Raw genomic sequence first — 20,133 nt, 5'->3', positions numbered from 1 at the left:
GACTTTTGCAGATGTTTTGAAGGGTATTCGGAGTAAAATAAAACCGGAAGACAGCGGTGTGAGCATTCGATCTATTCGTAAAACTCACACTGGGGCGATTCTTCTTGCTTTTAATAAAGACACACAACATAAAAAACAGGTACAGTTTTAATAAATCTTTAAGAGATGTCCTTGGAACGGATGGCGATGTGAAGACTGTAACTCTCCGCACTACCTTGGAAATTCGGGACATGGACAGTATCACTACTGCTTTAGATGTAGAAGAAGCTGTAAGACAGGATCTTCAGAATTTCGAAGTAGAACTGAAAGTCTCAATTAATAATCCGAACAGCAGAGGGCAAAAACTTGCTATCATTGAGATAGAAGATAAGGAGGCCCAGAAACTTTTAGAAATGGGTAAAATTAAAATAGGATGGTTGGATTGTAGAATCTGAAAAAGGATCGTGGTATCTCACTGCTTTCGATGTCTTTCGTATGGGCACCATGCACGAAACTGCAAAGGTGCAGATAGAAGCAAACTTTGTTTTAAGTGCGGAGAAGCCGGGCATAGGGTGGTAGGTTGCAAAGCAAATCCGAGATGCATAACTTGCACAGACATTAATGTCGACGAAGGTAATCGAAGTCGTGTACTTGGCTCAAGAGCCTGTACAGCGTTTCGTGAAGCTCTTGAAAAGGCTCAAACTAGTAGTAAATGATGAAGGTTATTCAGGCAAATATGTACTGGAGTAGAACTGCCAATGATCTTTTGATGCAGATGACCTTTGAGATAGGAATAGACGTATTTCTTCTTAGTGAACCTTATCAGGACAGAGACCACCCAGGATGGTTCGTGGATAATTGTGGGACAGCTGCAATTTGGATACCAGATTTGGGTAGATATCCAGTATCAAACCAAGGACGCGGAAACGGTTTTGTTTGGATCCGCACTGGTAGATATACTTTAGTGAGCTGTTACTTTATGCCAAATGAGTCAGTATTTGAATTTCAGGCTAAGCTGGATGGCCTAGAGGACGTATTACAAGATTTTGACAACGGTTTAATCGTGTTTGGTAATTTCAATGCCCAAGCACTAGAATGGGGTATGTCACAGTATGGCTCTAGAGGGCGCCGAACTATGGAGATGGCCGCTAGGTTGGGTTTGATGGTCACTAATATTGGAAATGTGCCAGCCTTTCGACGACCGGGCTGTAGAGGAACCATACCGGACGTGAGTTTTGTATCTGAGGACATCGTGTCGAATATCAACGACTGGCGGGTGATTGAAGAATACACGGGAAGTGATCACCAGTACATTACTTTTCGTATTCTTCCTGAAACTTCACAGATTAATATTACATCGTATAAACCAACACAGTGGAATATAGACAGTATGGACAGAGAAAAATTTCTTGCTATCTTAAGAAATGAAATGGATAGTATAACAGAACAAATATGTTATCATAAAGGGAAAGAAGTGGCTGAGAAACGTGTTGAGCTCACCATGCAACTTATATGGAGAGCATGTGATCTATCGATGACACGTAATACATTGCGAAACAAGAAGCGTTCAGTGTACTGGTGGAGCAAAGATATTGCTGACCAGAGAAGACGTTGTCTGTAACTTAGACGGAAGGCACAGAGAGCACGAGTCAGCCAAGAAGACACCTCACTCACAGCTGAGTATAAATCGGCGAAGAAGAAATTGAGAAATGCTATCAAAAAGAGTAAAGTCGACAAATGGTGGAAAATGGCTAAAGAAGTGGATGACGATCCATGGGGTTTAGGATACAAGATCGTTATGAAGAAACTTGGAAGTTTAGGCATAGATATCAAGGATAATTTAATAAAAAACCACCTATTCAATACTTTCCACGTTTAATGTGGTTATTATCTACATGATTTTATGTAGACTTATTTGGTCAGGTACATGTTTCACCCATTATTTTGGGCACCTTCAGCCTGTAAACAACCTTTAGGTCAAGGTTTGGGACCTTTTTAACCAATATAAACATACCAATATATACACTATATACAATATATACAAACATAAGTTAATACAGTTAAGTTTTTTGGTCCTAATCTATCTAATATGAAAAATGTCCAAAACTAAAATGGATCTTCTTTTCGGTAAAGAGGATTGCATATCGGGGTTTATGTGACCCCTATATCATATTAAGTTCTTGACGTTCCGTGTCTGGTGACAGGATGTGTCGTCAACAATAAGTGGAGATTTGAACTGATTGTTGCTTGTAGGTTGGTCAAGATTGAAAATATAAATTTAAATTAAATGTGTTTTAACTTGGCAGTTCCATTCTGGTTAACTTAAAATGTTCAAAAATAAAAATAAAATGAAACGGGTCTTCTTTTTTAAAATCATAAGTCTTGAGAAAGGGTGATATTAAAACTGGGGCTTATTTGACCCACGATTTTCATTTTCATGTTCTTGACGTAACTAATATTTAAATGTGTTGTCATGCACAAGTGGAGATTTAAAAGCCGATTGTTGTAGGTAGACTGGTCAAGAACGTTGTGAATGAAACTGTTAGCATCTTGACTTTGGGTCTCATGTAACGTCAAGGAATTGACAAGAGTACAATATTAAGCTGTTTCATAGTTTTAGGCTGCTGCTTAATTGAGAAGAAACATCCTAGACACTTGATACAGTCTTGTGTGAAAATTGTTCCCGTTGATGTGTTGCTTGGTCTTTGGGAGGGATCTTAAGAATATCTGTAATGAAGTAGAAAAATAATTTTGAATTAAAAATTTAGAGCACGCGTTGTGATAAAATGTATTAAATTAACACCTCTTAACTGTAAAATGACTTACTTGTTCAATTAATACTAGATGGACCTGTCTGTTCCGGCAGCGCCTGTCTTATCACCATTTCTACTCCTGGTGTTGTACTGGTGCGGTAATGGAGGGGCGGGGCATGGAGGGAGAGTGGGGGTAGGCTGGTCTATGGGCGTGTGTGCTGTTGCTGGAGGGGAGTTTCTAGAAGCAATATGGGCGGGTTTAACTTTTGGCATGGTGGATGAAGCATTTGAGTGTGGAGATTTAAATAATTGAGGGATTTTGTTTTGATCTGAATTCACGATATTAATTAATCTAGGTGTTAATTCGTACAAAGGATTTTTAATTTCATTGACGTCGTTGAGATTTTTATTTTTATTGTAGGTTTGGTCTAAAAAGATGTGTAGGTTTTCCAGTTCATTCATTAATTTCCCTTTACCTATGCTTCTAATGATGGTATCTTTCTCTATGGATGTAAAGTGATGGCCCGTTTCTCTCATATGTTGGCTCATCGCTGAGTACTTATTGTGTTAAAGCTCCGGCCAGTCTGTCCGATATAAGAAAAATCACATTGTGTACATGTTAGTTTATATATGCCGGACCTTGAATAATGTTTGCTACTGTGATTGACCTTGTAGTGGTTCAAAAATATGTTTCGATTGGTGTTAACTGTCCCGAAGGCTATATTTTCTTTAAAAAATTTGCGATCTGATGGACGGCTGGGTTGTTATATGTAAATGTGGCGAAACTAGTTTTTTTTAGGTTTTTCTGGGACGAGGTTGGTGGACAATTTAATTTTGATTTTATTAATCAAACGGTTGACCATATCTATTTTAAACCCGTTGAGTTGAGCAAGATTCCTTATGTACTTCAGTTCAATTTTTAAATTGTTGGGAGAAAGAGGAAGTTTTAAAGCTCTATAAATTAAATTCTAGAAAGAGGCTTGTTTTTGGGACTTGGGGTGTAGGGATGAATTCATAATAGTTAAGGGAGAGTGTGTAGGTTTCCTGTATATTCGAAAATCGAAGGTATTATGTCCGCGTGTAATAGTTAAGTCCAAAAAGTTTAATGAGAAGTTTAATGAGTTCCTAACCTCATCCTCTTTAGTAAACTTAACATTGGGGTCAATTTTGTTTAGAGACTCCAAGATCTCGTCACTATTAGTGACATTTTTGTCGAAAATTATGAAAGTATCATCTACAAATCTCAGCCATAAACATACGCCTTTTATTTATGTTATAATTTTTGTGTGTTCTATTGTGTCCATATAAATGTCTGCTAAGATGCCAGAAAGAGGGTCGCCCATCGCTAAGCCTTTTTGTTGGTAAAACTTTCCATTGAAAGAGAAAAAGTTGTTGCTTAAGACAAAATTTAATATCTTCATGAATTCTTCAATTTCCATCTTACTAAGGCCGCTGTGTTTATTGATATTATCACTGACGATTCTTACAGTTTCTTTGGTAGGGATGTTTGGGTACATATTTACGACGTCATAGGAGCACACTGAGTGATTGGGTCGCAGCTTAAACTTGTTTAAAATTTCGCAAAAAGTGAATGAATTTTTTAAAGGATGTTTATTATTGAATACGTAATGTTTTTTTAGAAAGCCGTGAATGAATTTTGATACTTTATAGGTGGGGCTGTTTCTACAGTTTATGATAGGGCGTATTGGAATGTCCTTCTTATGAATCTTTGGTAAGGTTCTGGCTGTCGGAATACTAGGGTTCATGTTAAAAAGTTTTTGTTGTTCTTGTTCATTGAAAAGAAAGTTAGAACTTCTTATTAGAGTTTTTAGATTTCGCTGAATTCTCGTGGTTGGATCTTTGTTGACTATTGTGTATATTTTGTCCTTAAAAAAGTATTCTGTTTTTTGAATGTATGTGTTTTGATCTAGGAGAACTTGTGGATCCTCCTTTGTCCGCTTTTTTGACAATAATGTTGTTGTCGTCTATTTTCTTTTTTACATTCTGGATCAATTTTTTGTGGTCGAAATTTGAATTTGCGTTTATTTCTTCCGCTAGTTTTGGTAGTTTCTTTTTTACCTCAAATCTGGTATCATTTTGTGTTTCTAAAGGGAGTTTAGAAATGTTAGCCTCGATCTCAGCTACTGTGTTGATAATATCCGTTTCTTTTTTCTTGCTAGGCCAGTTATGTTTTAAGCCTTTATTCAAGATCCCCATTTCTTCTTCAGAGAACTGTACGTCTGTCAAATTAACTACTGTGGGTGTATTGTTCTGTGAGGGAGCCGCTTTTTGCGTGTCTGAACTACGTCTTGGTAACCGTGATTGGGATGCTTTTAATTGAGATAGTTAGTTACTCTCGACAAGAAATGGGGATCTTGAATAAAGGCTTAAAACATAACTGGCCTAGCAAGAAAAAAGAAATGGATATTATCAACACAGTAGCTGAGATCGAGGCTAACATTTCTAAACTCCCTTTAGAAACACAAAATGATACCAGATTTGAGGTAAAGAAGAAACTACCAAAACTAGCGGAATAAATAAACGCATATTCAAATTTCGACCACAAAAAATTGATCCAGAACGTAAAAAAGAAAATAGACGACAACAACATTATTGTCACAAAAGCGGACAAAGGAGGATCCACAGTTCTCCTAGATCGAAATACATACATTCAAAAAACAGAAGAATTTTTTAAGGACAAAATATACACAATAGTCAACAAAGATCCAACCACGAGAATTCAGCGAAATCTAAAAACTCTAATAAGAAGTTCTAACTTTCTTTTCAATGAACAAGAACAACAAAAACTTTTTAACATGAACCCTAGTATTCCGACAGCCAGAGCCTTGATGGTTATGAATTTCATGTTTTTGGTCCGTATTGAACAATATATAAGTAATAATAATAATAACTTAAATGTTTCCACCTTTTCAATACAATTCAATATATTCACAAGATTACAAAATTATACGGTACTAGTTTCGACCCATCTAGGGGTCGAAACTAGTACCGTATAATTTTGTAATCTTGTGAATATATTGTATTGAAAAGGTGGAAACATTTAAGTTATTATTATTATTACTTAGCCAGAGCCTTACCAAAGATTCATAAGAAGGACATTCCAATATGCCCTATCATAAACTGTAGAAACAGCCCCACCTATAAAGTATCAAAATTCATTCACGGCTTTCTAAAAAACATTACGTATTCAATAATAAACATCCTTCAAAAAATTCATTCACTTTTTGCGAAATTTTAAACAAGTTTAAGCTGCGACCCAATCACTCAATGTGCTCCTATGACGTCGTAAATATGTACCCAAACATCCCTACCAAAGAAACTGTAAGAATCAACAGTGATAATATCAATAAACACAGCGGCCTTAGTAAGATGGAAATTGAAGAATTCATGAAGATATTAAATTTTGTCTTAAGCAACAACTTTTTCTCTTTCAATGGAAAGTTTTACCAACAAAAAGGCTTAGCGATGGGCGACCCTCTTTCTGGCATCTTAGCAGACATTTATATGGACACAATAGAACACACAAAAATTATAACACAAATAAAAGGCGTATGTTTATGGCTGAGATTTGTAGACGATACTTTCATAATTTTCGACAAAAATGTCACTAATAGTGACGAGATCTTGGAGCCCCTAAACAAAATTGACCCCAATGTTAAGTTTACTAAAGAGGATGAGGTTAGGAACTCATTAAACTTTTTGGACTTAACTATCACACGTGGACATAATACCTTCGATTTTCGAATATACAGGAAACCTACACACTCTCCCTTAACTATTATGAATTCATCCCTACACCCCAAGTCCCAAAAACAAGCCTCTTTCTATAATTTAATTTTTTTTTGCTAGGGGTTTTACGTAGCCCAGACACAGATAGGTCTTATGGCGACGATGGGATAGGAAAGGCCTAGGAGTTGGAAGGAAGCGGCCATGGCCTTAATTAAGGTACAGCCCCAGCATTTGCCTGGTGTTAAAATGGGAAACCACGGAAAACCATTTTCAGGGCTGCCGATAGTAGGATTCGAACCTACTATCTCCCGGATGCAAGCTAACAGCCGCGCGCCTCTACGCGCACGGCCAACTCGCCCGGTATAATTTAATTTATAGAGCTTTAAAAATTCCTCTTTCTCCCAACAATTTAAAAAAATTGAACTGAAGTACATAAGGAATCTTGCTCAACTCAACGGGTTTAAAATAGATATGGTCAACCGTTTGATTAATAAAATCAAAATTAAATTGTCCACTAACCTCGTCCCAGAAAAACCTAAAAAGACTAGTTTCGCCACATTTACATATAACAACCCAGCCGTCCATCAGATCGCAAATTTTTTAAAGAAAATATAGCCTTCGGGACAGTTAACACCAATCGAAACATATTTTTGAACCACTACAAGGTCAGTCACAGTAGCAACCATTATTCAAGGTCCGGCATATATAAACTAACATGTACACAATGTGATTTTTCTTATATCGGACAGACTGGCCGGAGCTTTAACACAATAAGTACTCAGCGATGAGCCAACATATGAGAGAAACGGGCCATCACTTTACATCCATAGAGAAAGATACCATCATTAGAAGCATAGGTAAAGGGAAATTAATGAATGAACTGGAAAACCTACACATCTTTTTAGACCAAACCTACAATAAAAATAAAAATCTCAACGACGTCAATGAAATTAAAAATCCTTTGTACGAATTAACACCTAGATTAATTAATATCGTGAATTCAGATCAAAACAAAATCCCTCAATTATTTAAATCTCCACACTCAAATGCTTCATCCACCATGCCAAAAGTTAAACCCGCCCATATTGCTTCTAGAAACTCCCCTCCAGCAACAGCACACACGCCCATAGACCAGCCTACCCCCACTCTCCCTCCATGCCCCGCCCCTCCATTACCGCACCAGTACAACACCAGGAGTAGAAATGGTGATAAGTCAGGCGCTGCCGGAACAGACAGGTCCATCTAGTATTAATTGAACAAGTAAGTCATTTTACAGTTAAGAGGTGTTAATTTAATACATTTTATCACAACGCGTGCTCTAAATTTTTAATTCAAAATTATTTTTCTACTTCATTACAGATATTCTTAAGATCCCTCCCAAAGACCAAGCAACACATCAACAGGAACAATTTTCACACAAGACTGTATCAAGTGTCTAGGATGTTTCTTCTCAATTAAGCAGCAGCCTAAAACTATGAAACAGCTTAATATTGTACTCTTGTCAATTCCTTGACGTTACATGAGACCCAAAGTCAAGATGCTAACAGTTTCATTCACAACGTTCTTGACCAGTCTACCTACAACAATCGGCTTTTAAATCTCCACTTGTGCATGACAACACATTTAAATATTAGTTACGTCAAGAACATGAAAATGAAAATCGTGGGTCAAATAAGCCCCAGTTTTAATATCACCCTTTCTCAAGACTTATGATTTTAAAAAAGAAGACCCGTTTCATTTTATTTTTATTTTTGAACATTTTAAGTTAACCAGAATGGAACTGCCAAGTTAAAACACATTTAATTTAAATTTATATTTTCAATCTTGACCAACCTACAAGCAACAATCAGTTCAAATCTCCACTTATTGTTGACGACACATCCTGTCACCAGACACGGAACGTCAAGAACTTAATATGATATAGGGGTCACATAAACCCCGATATGCAATCCTCTTTACCGAAAAGAAGATCCATTTTAGTTTTGGACATTTTTCATATTAGATAGATTAGGACCAAAAAACTTAACTGTATTAACTTATGTTTGTATATATTGTATATAGTGTATATATTGGTATGTTTATACTGGTTAAAAAGGTCCCAAACCTTGACCTAAAGGTTGTTTACAGGCTGAAGATGCCCAAAATAATGGGTGAAACATGTACCTGACCAAATAAGTCTACATAAAATCATGTAGATAATAACCACATTAAACGTGGAAAGTATTGAATAGGTGGTTTTTTATTAAATTATCCTTGATATCTATGCCTAATGTCATCTTCAATACGGATCAACAATGAGAGTTGTTACTTGTAACTTGGAAGTTTCTCGAACTCGATCATGGACTCAAATGCAATGAAGGATATTGTAGATAAATTATTCCCAGATCTTCCTGAGAGGTCTGCTGCTGCTGCTGCTGCTGCTGCTGATGATGATGATATCATAGATGATGTGCTACTTTTTACATGAGAGGAATTGACGAGAGCGATTAGGTCCCTTAGAAATAAAAAGGCCCCAGGACCAGATAGTATTCCAGCAGAGATTTTATAGCTGATAGCAGATTTCTGTCCACAAGTACTGCTGAAAATGTACAATAGCTGCCTGCTATCGGGGGTGTTCAGTGTTCGCTGGAAGACATCTTGGCTAGTTTTAATAAGCAAAGGGGAATCTGGGGGCTATAGGCCTTTATGTATGCTGGATACTGCTGGTAAAGGATAAGAGAAAGTTTTGCAGCCAAGAATACTTTCATCAGATCGACTAGCTGGGGACCTCTCTGATCGTAAACATGGTTTTCGAGGACGACATTTGACAATCGATGCAGTATGGGAAGTGTTGAATACAGCTAAAAGGGCACAAATGGGTAATCATCACTCTCGGAAAGTGACACTCCTTGTGACTCTGGATGTTAAGAACGCTTTCAATTCGATAAGTTGGAATGACATATTGGAAGCGCTTCAAAATTATTTCAAACTACCAGAGTATCTCGCGCGCTTAATGAGAAATTATTTGAAAGATCGTACCCTACTATATCACACAGAAGATGGGCAGAGAGTGAAACGGCTCACAGCTGGTGCAGCACAAGGGTCCATCCTTGGCCCATATCTGTGGAACATAGTGTATGATGGGTTGTTGAGGTTAGAGATGCCGGAAGACACAATGCTAGTTGGCTATGCTGATGATATAGCTGTTTTGATAGTTGCTCAAAATTTGGAGTTGGCTCAGTTTAAGCTAAATCAAGAAATGCGATGGGTGAAAGATTGGATGGCGAATCACAGATTACAGCTGGCAGATCATAAAACAGAGATCGTTCTCTTGACAAGTGCTACCTCAGACTACAGGGGTAACACAAAACAAGGCACAAACAGATTTAAAAGGGGAAGGTAAGAGCAAACTACACAATATAAGAAATCACTACACACTCGGAAAAACAGTAGCTGGCATTACTCGGATCTCCAACAAACATGTAAACATCAGTAGGGCCAAGTAGTGAACAACAAACCGGGAAGATGAAAAGGGCTGGGAACCTACCAAAGGCATGGACATGGCTTAGATAGCGGATTCCGAAATAAATGGCCGTGATCCTTAGATTCGAAGAATATTATTTACCAAATAATTTTACAAATACATTTCACATACAATTCCGAGTTGCGAGCTATAAGTTCAGTGATGTACATAGGTTATTTCGTAGCAGTGTAAATTCAAATCTCAAATCAACTATACATCTATTTACCAATGTAGTTGTACAATGCAATATACAGGTTATCCAAAATCTAGCGTACCTCAAGTGATACAGAACTACCAGAGGCAACCCCCAAGGGAAATAATGTTAAACTACAATATACATAATTTAGTGAAACAAGAAATGGGAATGCCTCGGAAACGAACAGGTAAGTCCAGCTGAAAAACTAAGGCGTCATAAGTAACTAATTTGGTGAATCTAGGCGAGGTTAGGGCAGACTCCTGTATGAAAAGCAAATCGGAACATTACGGAAATTTTAGCAGGAACGGAATTCAAGAGTGCTTACCCGAGAAGGAGTGCCATCCCGGAAACCGGGGGACGTCATCCAGATAGGCCTGCTCGCAGACAGATAGACCAAGACTGACAGATTTCAGGATACAGAATTAATTCGAACACTGCCTCGCTCACTATATATAGGAAATTCTGGCCTTGGAGGCAGCCAATCAGCGTGCACGAGTTCCCTATCACCACCTAGACTCACCAATCACAACCTTACTTTCGATTGCGAACTTTGACTAATATTCTAGAATACGCCTGATCGCGAATGTCGTATTTCCAGAACAGTCAGAAATATTTTCCAGAATACATTACAAACAAAGTAACACACCTTGTACAAAAGTTATGTAACTTTCTGGATCTTTCCAGGAACTATAGAACAGAATTCTACTATTTACAAATGCCTATGTTACAATATTATACAGTACAGGTTAGGTCATTAAATTATCTTATGCTCTACAATAACAGTACAGGTTAGGTCATAATAAATAAAACATTATATAGTACTTTGCCAATAAAGTCTTTAAAAAAAATTACATTCCACTCACGCTACATAGTTCACTTGTAACAACAAGAAAAAGGATCACGACTGTCATTCCAATGTATATTGGACAAACAGAAATCAAAACATCTAGAACTATAAAGTACCTCGGAGTGACACTTGATACCAAACTTACTTTTTGCGATCATATCAAACGGGTGACAGATAAGGCGGTGAAAATGACGATTGCGCTGAGTAGGTTAATGAGCAACGTTAAAGGTCCGAAGTCTTGCAAACGACGTCTTCTGATGTCGATAGTTCACTCGACACTTCTATGTGGTGCCAAAGTCTGGGCTGAATCTCTGAAGTTTGAAAAATACCAGCGAAGGATAGCTGCGGTACAGTGGAGATCAGCTTTGCATATTACAAGTGCATATCGCACAGTATCCGAACCTGTGGTCCTTACGATAGCAGCGGTAGCACCGATTGATTTACTTGCCTTAGAGAGACAGGAAGTCCGGCGAACTCGGGGAGAGCTCGGAAAGAAGCGTGCTAAGGAGCTAGCTTATAGGTAACGAATGGAGCGGTGGGAGCAAAGATGGGAGGAAGATCCTCGAGGAAAATGGACTAAGCGGCTGATACCACGCCTAACAGATTGGGTTGCCCGAGCTCATGGCGAGGTTAACTTTTACATTACGCAACTATTGACGGATCACGGATACTTCCAGAAATTTCCACATAAAGCCGGTAGAGCGAGCGACTTGGCGTGTATTTATTGCAGTGATGTAGACAATGTATTTCACACGTTTTTCGTATGCTATCATTGGTCAACTCAGAGAAGATGTTTACATACTGAGCAAGGAAAGTTGACACCAGAAACTATTGTGCAGGTGATGCTACGAAACCAAGAATTTTGGGATCAGATAGCAGTATATGTAGAAGGCATCCTGCATCAGAAAAAGAGAGATATGAATGCTCATGAATGACAGTAAGGAGAAATAAAGGAAGAATAAACCTGAGAAATTAGCACGACACCACCCTGAAGTAATGCGAGAGCGATTCCGGGGCGGAGATTTACGTCGTGGGAAAAGGGTGTGTGGGTTTTAGTGAGTACGAATCTCACACGCTTGTGGAGTGCAGACCCTCACAAGTGTCTCATGAAAGATTTCCCACACTTCCCTCATTAAGAAAATTATTATTATTATCATCATCATTATTATTATTATTATTATTATTATTATTATTATTATTATTATTATTATTATTATTATTATTATTATAGATTGGATATCTTGGTGGAATTTTAGCAGATTTTTAGTACTAGTTAGCGGATCTTGAAAATATAAGTTGGCAACACTGTATTTAGGTGCTTGTTGAAATGGGCCAGCAACATTTTCTCTGATGTTTCTTTGCGCTCATAATTAACACGCTGACCCAAACTTCGAAATGACTTTCACCTGAAAATGTGACTTTCTTCCAGTCTTCCATAGTCCAGTCTGTATTTGATTTAGCTTATATCAATATTGCTTTTTATGCATTTAATCTGTCAGAAACTGCTTCTTTTGCTGGTTTGCACACTCTTCTTCCTACCTGGAACAGTCTGTGACAAAATGTTGTAATGTGAGCTCTTTGCCCACTGGGACTTTAAATCTTAGTTTAGGACAACAGCTGAAAGCCTTTATTTTACTCTTCATAATGAGTAAGTGGTTTTTTGGTGTTTTCTTACTATTCTGACCATAGTTCCTTCAGCATTAAGAAGGACCTGGTTTCTCGGTATCACTTCAAAATTGAATATATGGTAGCCATGCCTTGCATTTTGATTGTGTGTACTATGACAACAGTATGAATCACGCTACCTTGAAATGGGCCACACACTACAAGAGTTCCTTTTTCAACAAGATGTCTCTCTCTGTCAGTGCTGAGGTCGACATCAACCTGACCGGAACAACTTACGTACAGGGCTGGAGTGGAGGGGGGGTGAGTGTGTGTGTGGTGTGAGAGAGAGAGAGGTTTTTTTCTGTTGTCAAATCAGCACTAACTTAATTTTAATCACAGCAAGACTGGAAAATGAGAAATATTTTGATCTTAATTGAGTTCTTATTTTAGATTGTGACATCCTTTTTTTCTTATTGGTTTTATTCTTATGTACTACTGATTTATATGTATGTCTTATTTCTTGTACATCAACTTGAAGATGACCGTAACATAGGTTGAAACATGTACTTTAGACATAATGTTTAGTCAGGCTGTTTTATTTAAGTGGTATTTTATGTATTGAACAGGTGGACAATATATGTAAATTCTTACTAAGAATTTTTTAAATGTAACTAAAACCTGTTCAGTTAAATAAAAAATATTTAAGCACATAATTATCCTATTCTTAGTAATAAGGCAACCTATTAGACATTTAATTATTACTGTACATATAAACATAATAGATTTGCTGCTTTTTTTTTTTTTAAAGAGTCAAACCAAAAGATGGTAGCAGTGATGCAGATACTTTACCTGTTTGCCGTCTTCTCCATTCGTCCCACAGTCGAGTCTTGTACTGTATCACCAGTCCACGTCAGCTAGATATTGAAGGTAAGCCATACAGGAGTAAAAGGCCCTTATGTAATGCATTTCACACCTTCCTAGTATGTACATACTAGTAAAGAGCCATCAGAAACCTATGGAAAAAGCTGCTTACTGCCTTTGAAAAGAACCGCTATGCACAGGGAGCCAGTAAAGTGATGCAACTTAAACACTGAAGTATATTAAAATGCAGTAGTGTCCAGGAAATCCAAACCACGATAATCTAAAAACTTGGTTAATCCAAACTAACATTTTAAAAATACCAAAGGTGTAATGAAATTTAAAAAATGCATTTTTGAACAAAAATTATTTGTATTTTTTTTTTAATTATTCATGTGCAAAATCAACATAAAATAGTATTACACTCTGTTATTGTGATAGTATTCCGAGGCAGAAATCAAAGTAAAATAATGTGACAAAACTAGTTGGATTTCATAGTGTTTGTTTACACAGAAATGAATAAAATACAATGCTGCACAAATATCAGTCACTAGATATTTCTCATTACAAACTCTGTTAGGCCTATTCCTGTCTTATTTCCTTTCAGTGACAGATGAGAGAAACAGACTTCACACTGTCAAAACTAATTCAGGATAAATAAAATTACAAGTAGGCCCTATTTTCTAATTTTATTTGTAATTAATTACTTTTAGTAGACTGATAAACCTCAGTTATAGATTAAATAAGTTGAGAAAAAAAAAATAGTAGTTTTCTCTATAACAAGAAAAAAGTAAGGAGTGTGGGCCGTCGGTGATTACTCTCCTTAGATACTGTATTTTTCGGACCATAAGACACACCCTGATATTTTGAGGAAAATTTAAGGAGAGATAAAATTTCACTGTATTTTCAAACAAAATTTTACAGAAATAATTTAATTTGTATACAAACACAAATTACCAGTAAGCAGTTCAATATTGTCACTGTTACGAATAACAGGTATTGTCTTCCTGTTGCCTTATTACCATGTAATTTTGCGTATTCCATAATTTTTAATTTCACTGCTAAGTTGTAAAGAACATTTTCCATTCAACTGACATTGTGTACTGTAAATTATCAGTATCGGAACTTGCCACTACTAGATCTTACTACTGATTACAAAGTGGAAGGTTTTCCTTCTATCCTTCCTTGAAGGTTGCCTATAGCGGTAGTCAAGGTTGCAGCTCTGTGTGTTTGCCTGATACGATAAAGGAAGCAGGCAGGGAAGGAGTTGCGAGCTGTCTTGTTAGGAATTCTCCGGCAAATTACTCTGTCAGACAAATGCAGGTATACCATAGCCGCTGTTTCTTAACTGCAGTAATAAAAGGGGTAAAATGCTGAGAGTATTGTAAGGAATATTTTGAGCTGTTTCTTAACTGCAGTAATAAAAGGGGTAAAATGCTGAGAGTATTGTAAGGAATATTTTGAGCATTGGTGTAGCAAATCATGTATACTCATTTCATTTCATTTTTTGAGTTCAGTATTAAAATACCGTAGACCTTTGGACCGTAAGACACAGCCTCATTTTAGGCAGTATTTTTTGTAACATAAAGGGCGCCGTATGGTGTGAAAAATATGGTATTTAAAATGGAAGACTCTTTTGACTAGAGGATCTCTGATACGCAGCTGAACTTGATCATAATTTTGATGACTGAATACCATAGTTTGGTTTTATTTACATTAATATAGAGTCCAAATTATTGACATTGACATTGCAGAGTCTTTCAAGGTTATAAATTTCATTATTGGTTCCATATTGAATTAAGATCTTGCAGTCTTGTTGAACGCAATGCAATTTTCCTTCCTCTGTTAAATATTGGGAAAGTTGTCTAGATATATAGTATGTCTGCATTGCGAGTTTTGTTATAAAATATGGGCTTCATTATTATCCTAGCACTAATCGCATCAAACAACAATTTCTCTGTTCATAGAAAGATGTTTCTTGCAATAACAAAGATTTTTGTGGAAACGAGTGTACTGTAGTGATGTCCAGTTCCGTAGCTGAATGCTCAGTGTACTGGCCTTCGGTTCAAAGGGCCCTGTCTTTGATTCTTGGCTGGGCTGGAGATATTAACTGTATGTGGTTAATTACTCTGACTGGCTCTGGGACTGAATAGTTGAGAGTAAATTGGATGAAAACCAGTGGGGGGGGTTTCAGACCACAAAGGGGCTGTCAGGATCAGATTTCCAGTATGAAATCACAGAAAGATTAGATCATCATCATCTCAATCTGATTCTCTTCTGAATATTTTTCTCTTTATTTACATACAACACATTGCACTATCAATCACCACAGAACCAAGCAATAGTGAATCCATCCCTCCACATAGGGTTGGCATCAGGCTGTTAGCATGGGCCAAATCCACATGTGTGACACAGTTTGCACTCATGACCCCTCCATGGTGTGAGTAGTAGTAGTAGTAGTGGTGGTGGTGGTGGTGGTGGTGGTGGTGGTGGTGGTGGTGGTGGTGGTGGTGGTAGCAGTAGTATTATCGTCGTCTTAAAGACAAAACTTTTGAGTGAATTGAATCACCTTCCTAAAAATCAGAAAAAGTAACATTAAATATGCTCTAAATATACTAACAAAATGTAAGACATAATACAGTAAAACCTTGATTATCTGTTCTAATTCCTGGGAAGGGGTGAACGGTTAATTAAAAAAACCCAGGATAATCCATACTACTAATTTTAATGGACTTCAAAGTACATAAAATACATAACCGTATAACCATAAAATGCAGTGTATTAACCCTTTTTAAAAACAAAATGTAGTCAAAGCTACAACAATACATACTAAATATTCACCTAAATTACCAGCAGACCATAAATAATTCATGTACCTGGTGTCATTTAAGCTGCTTTAAAAAAATCCGTTACTTTTATTTTGCACTCTCCTAGAACTTATTTTCTTCTTTATGTCCATTCTGAGCTTTCTAATTACAAGAATGTCTGAAAAATCTGTATCGTCCTCTCGCTTCAAGAATTCTATTAACGTTTCAGCCAATTCCAGTGCGGTCTGAAGCGATATGGGATTGTTTGTGACGCACTCTTCTTCTCCATCACCCTCACTTTCACTCTTCACTTCGCAGCTGACTGCCGAGTTCCCGTTTGTTCTTTTATTTACTATTTAGTCATCAATTAAAATGTGATGCCCAGGCAATACATCGTCAGTATGAAGCCACTCCTCAGTGTTACTTTCATCCACTTCTCCAAAATGAATGTTATTTTCAATAGGATATCTGTGATCATCAGTACCTCATTTTCATCTTCATCAGAGAACCCATGAAAATCGTCGACTAGCTCTTCGATATCAACTTACAATTTTCGCGACGATTGAGTGATGTTCCGAGCGGTTACTAGGTCCCATGATTTCTGGGCAAGATAAAGCGCTTCTTTAAGATTGAGTTTTCTTCAGAACTCAACCATCGACATTTCTTCGGAAAGTAAGAGGGCTAGCAATTCCCGCTTATAATATGCCTTTAAGGTTGCGATGACGCCTTGGTCTATCGGCTGAATTAATGAATACAAAGTATGTTACAAGTATTATTTTTTAATATGCACCTATTCAATACAAAGAGATCTTTTTTAGAAATTAAATATTATTATAAAATGTTAAGGGACACGTTTCGCCCATATTAAGGGCATCATCAGCCTCAAACTCAAACCTGTTACATTAGGTAGCAAATAGGAAACAAAAATGGTTCCATCCTCTGATTTCAATTCTGTATCAACAGGGTGAGAGGGTGCATTATCAAGAAAAAGGATGGCTTTTAATGGCAAGCCTTCGGACGCCAAGAAATCTCGAACCCGTGGAACGAACTTATTATGGAACCAAGTCCTGAAAATATCGCGTGTCATCCATGCAGATTTGTTATGACAATAATCTGCTGGGAAATATTTCATCATTGTTCCTTTGAAAGAACGCGGATTTTTTTGCTTTACCAACAACAGCTAATTTTAATTTATGGTCGCCACTAGCATTCACACAGCACAAGATGGTAATGCACTCTTTACTAGATTTGTGACCTCTTCAGCAGCTGCTAGTGTTTTACTGAGTAAGTCCTTTTAATAAAGTCCAGTTTCATCGGCATTGTACACTTGACTTGGAATGAAATTGTATCTCTCAATTATGCGCTTAAACTTGTAACTAAAGTTTTCTGCTGCACTGCTTTCACCGCTTAGTTTATCTCCTTTGATGTTTAATTCTTGAATGCCACGTCAGTCCTTAAATCTCTGCAGCCAACCATTGGACGCTGCTGAGGACTCTGAGAGCCCCACTTTTCATGAAAAATTTGTGTCTGCCTTGTTATCATAGGACCACTAATAGGTACACCTTCGCCTCTCTTTTGCTGAAATCACCTGAATAACACATCATCCAGTTCTTTTAAAGATTATGCTTTCATTGTTTTTCTTTTAGCGACTCCATGCGAACTGTCAGAACTCGCAGCAAACTGCAACACTTTGTCTTTATTCTTCTTTAGGTTCCGCACTGTTGTCACACCCACACTTAACTCTGATGCTAAATTTGAGACTAGTTCACTTTTTTTTAACAGTTCGATTATATTCACTTTATTTTGCATGGTTAAAACTACACGTTTTTTTTAACTACAGATTTCGATCTCAACATTTCTCGGCTGTTTGAACAGGAAATAAATGTTCAACATTATCAGTCACTCTCACATTTCCTTACTTTGCACTATAGTACAGAATGTAGCCTACCTGTCTACTGATAGCAGAGTAGATGGAGCGCTAGGCTGGTTTCTGATTCCTGTGCATTGTGAAATATTTACGATGCAGTAGCCTGTGGTGAAAATATTTAACCTTGACAGAGAACGATATGAAAGATCTACATATGGTACTCGGAGATGTTACACGCTACGAAATAAGTTGTAGGTATCATTCTGAAGCAGAAATGACCAGCATAACGTACTCTATGCTCCGTGGGCTGGGAAAGGGCACGTTACAGTACATTATTTGTCAACAGTGGAATGGATAATAAAGTTTGCGACTGCTGAATTTGAATGGCATCCCTCTTCTTTCGTAACAGTTAAAGGTTAAATAATTTTACACAACATAAAATAACGTAGTAAAAAAAATGTATGAAGTCGTGTCTCCAATGCCGATTGCCGGTCTATATGCGTGTACGTACAGTAGTTACTGTATTGCAAGCCGTCCACTTTAAAAAAATATTAATTTGTTGATTTAAAAAAAATTAATTTGTTGTCGGTAGTTACTGTACATTATGATCGGGGACTCAGGAATCGGAGAGTCAATGTACAGTCACTCCAAATAGAATATTGTATCAAGATACCTTGACGTCAAGAGCCGGGCTGAGTGGGTCATATGGTTGAGGCGATGATGACCTTGTGACCCCAACTTGGCCGGTTCAATCCTAGCTTAGTCCGGTGGTATTTGAAGGTGCTCAATATGTCAGCCTCGTGTCGGTATATTTACTGGCATGTAAAATAACTCCTGCGAAACAAAATCTCGACACCTCAGTATCTCCGAAAACTGTCATAGTGGTTACTGGGACATAAAACCAATAACAGTGTTGTTGTTGTTGTTATTATTATTATTATTATTATTATTATTATTATTATTATTATTATTATTATTATTATTATTATTATTATTATTATTATTATTATTATTATTATTATTATGATTATTATTGTCATCAAGAGTACACTCATTCAGTTTTGGAGCTTTAAAAAAATCAAGATTCTTTTTGGCGATGGCTAATCGAGGGATGGATAATCAAGGTTTTACTGTACAATGAGTTCCTCTCATTGATTGGTCGGCAGGCGTGCCCAGCTTATGTGCTTCCTGTTACACAGTGCAGCGATAGCACTGGAATGACCGCACTTCTCAGTTCAGGTCCATGTTTAGAACGTGTACAGTAAAACCCCGTTAATTCGAAGTCGTTGGGAATCAAAAATCGGATTTCGAATTATGTGATTTTGAATTAACTGCCATTTTGTAATTTAGAAGTGCCAACCCTTGCCGCATTACAAAATATTCTAAGGCAGTTAACCTTGATTCACAGTTTAGACCTTTCAATTGCCATGAAAAAAAAAACTGTTTCCAAAATATATCCAGGAAGGTGCATATACAGTATTCAAATAATGCACTTGGATAACTCACTGACAAACATAACCTCTCGCAACGAAAGAAAGAAAAACAAAAGCAAGATTCAAAGGCGAGGAGAAATCTATGCTGGCTCCCATGTGCAAGTGCTTTATTCATTGGGTTACTGTACTGTTTGCATCTTAGATGCCTTGTACTTACACAGAAAGTACCTGATGCCCTTAAAACATTATGGGTAATCAAACTTTCCTACGACTCTATCCTTGTATGATTTCCCGCCATGGCACTTCTCTCGTACTTCAGAAATGTGTACACTTGCCACGTCACAAAGTATTCTAAGACCCATTAATGCACGCAATCACCTCGATTCACAGTTTAAACCTTTCAAATGCCATGGAAAAAACTATTTCCGAAATGTATCCAACAAGGTGCATTTACAGTGTTCAAATAATGCACTTGGATAAATCACTGACAAACATAACCTCACACAATGAAAGAAAAAATCACACATTTCAGAGAC

The 20,133-nt window shown here is 37.1% G+C and overlaps 1 protein-coding gene across 3 annotated transcripts in view; it reads left to right on the top strand.

Moving 5' to 3' along the window:
• LOC136857317 (gem-associated protein 5) overlaps window positions 1-20,133 on the top strand; it is a 310,853-nt gene that overhangs the window by 45,485 nt on the left and 245,235 nt on the right. For all 3 annotated transcript variants that reach the window (XM_068225137.1, XM_067135896.2, XM_067135897.2), the window contains exon 6: window positions 13,441-13,559. In XM_068225137.1, coding sequence (XP_068081238.1) covers window positions 13,441-13,559 — 119 coding nt within the window. The remainder of the gene's footprint in view (window positions 1-13,440; window positions 13,560-20,133) is intronic.

This window comes from Anabrus simplex, chromosome 1 (assembly GCF_040414725.1).
Source record: "Anabrus simplex isolate iqAnaSimp1 chromosome 1, ASM4041472v1, whole genome shotgun sequence".
Classification (NCBI taxonomy): domain Eukaryota; kingdom Metazoa; phylum Arthropoda; class Insecta; order Orthoptera; family Tettigoniidae; genus Anabrus; species Anabrus simplex.
The sequence above is the reverse complement of the archived record's forward strand: the minus strand, read 5'-3'. Positions and strand labels throughout refer to the sequence as shown.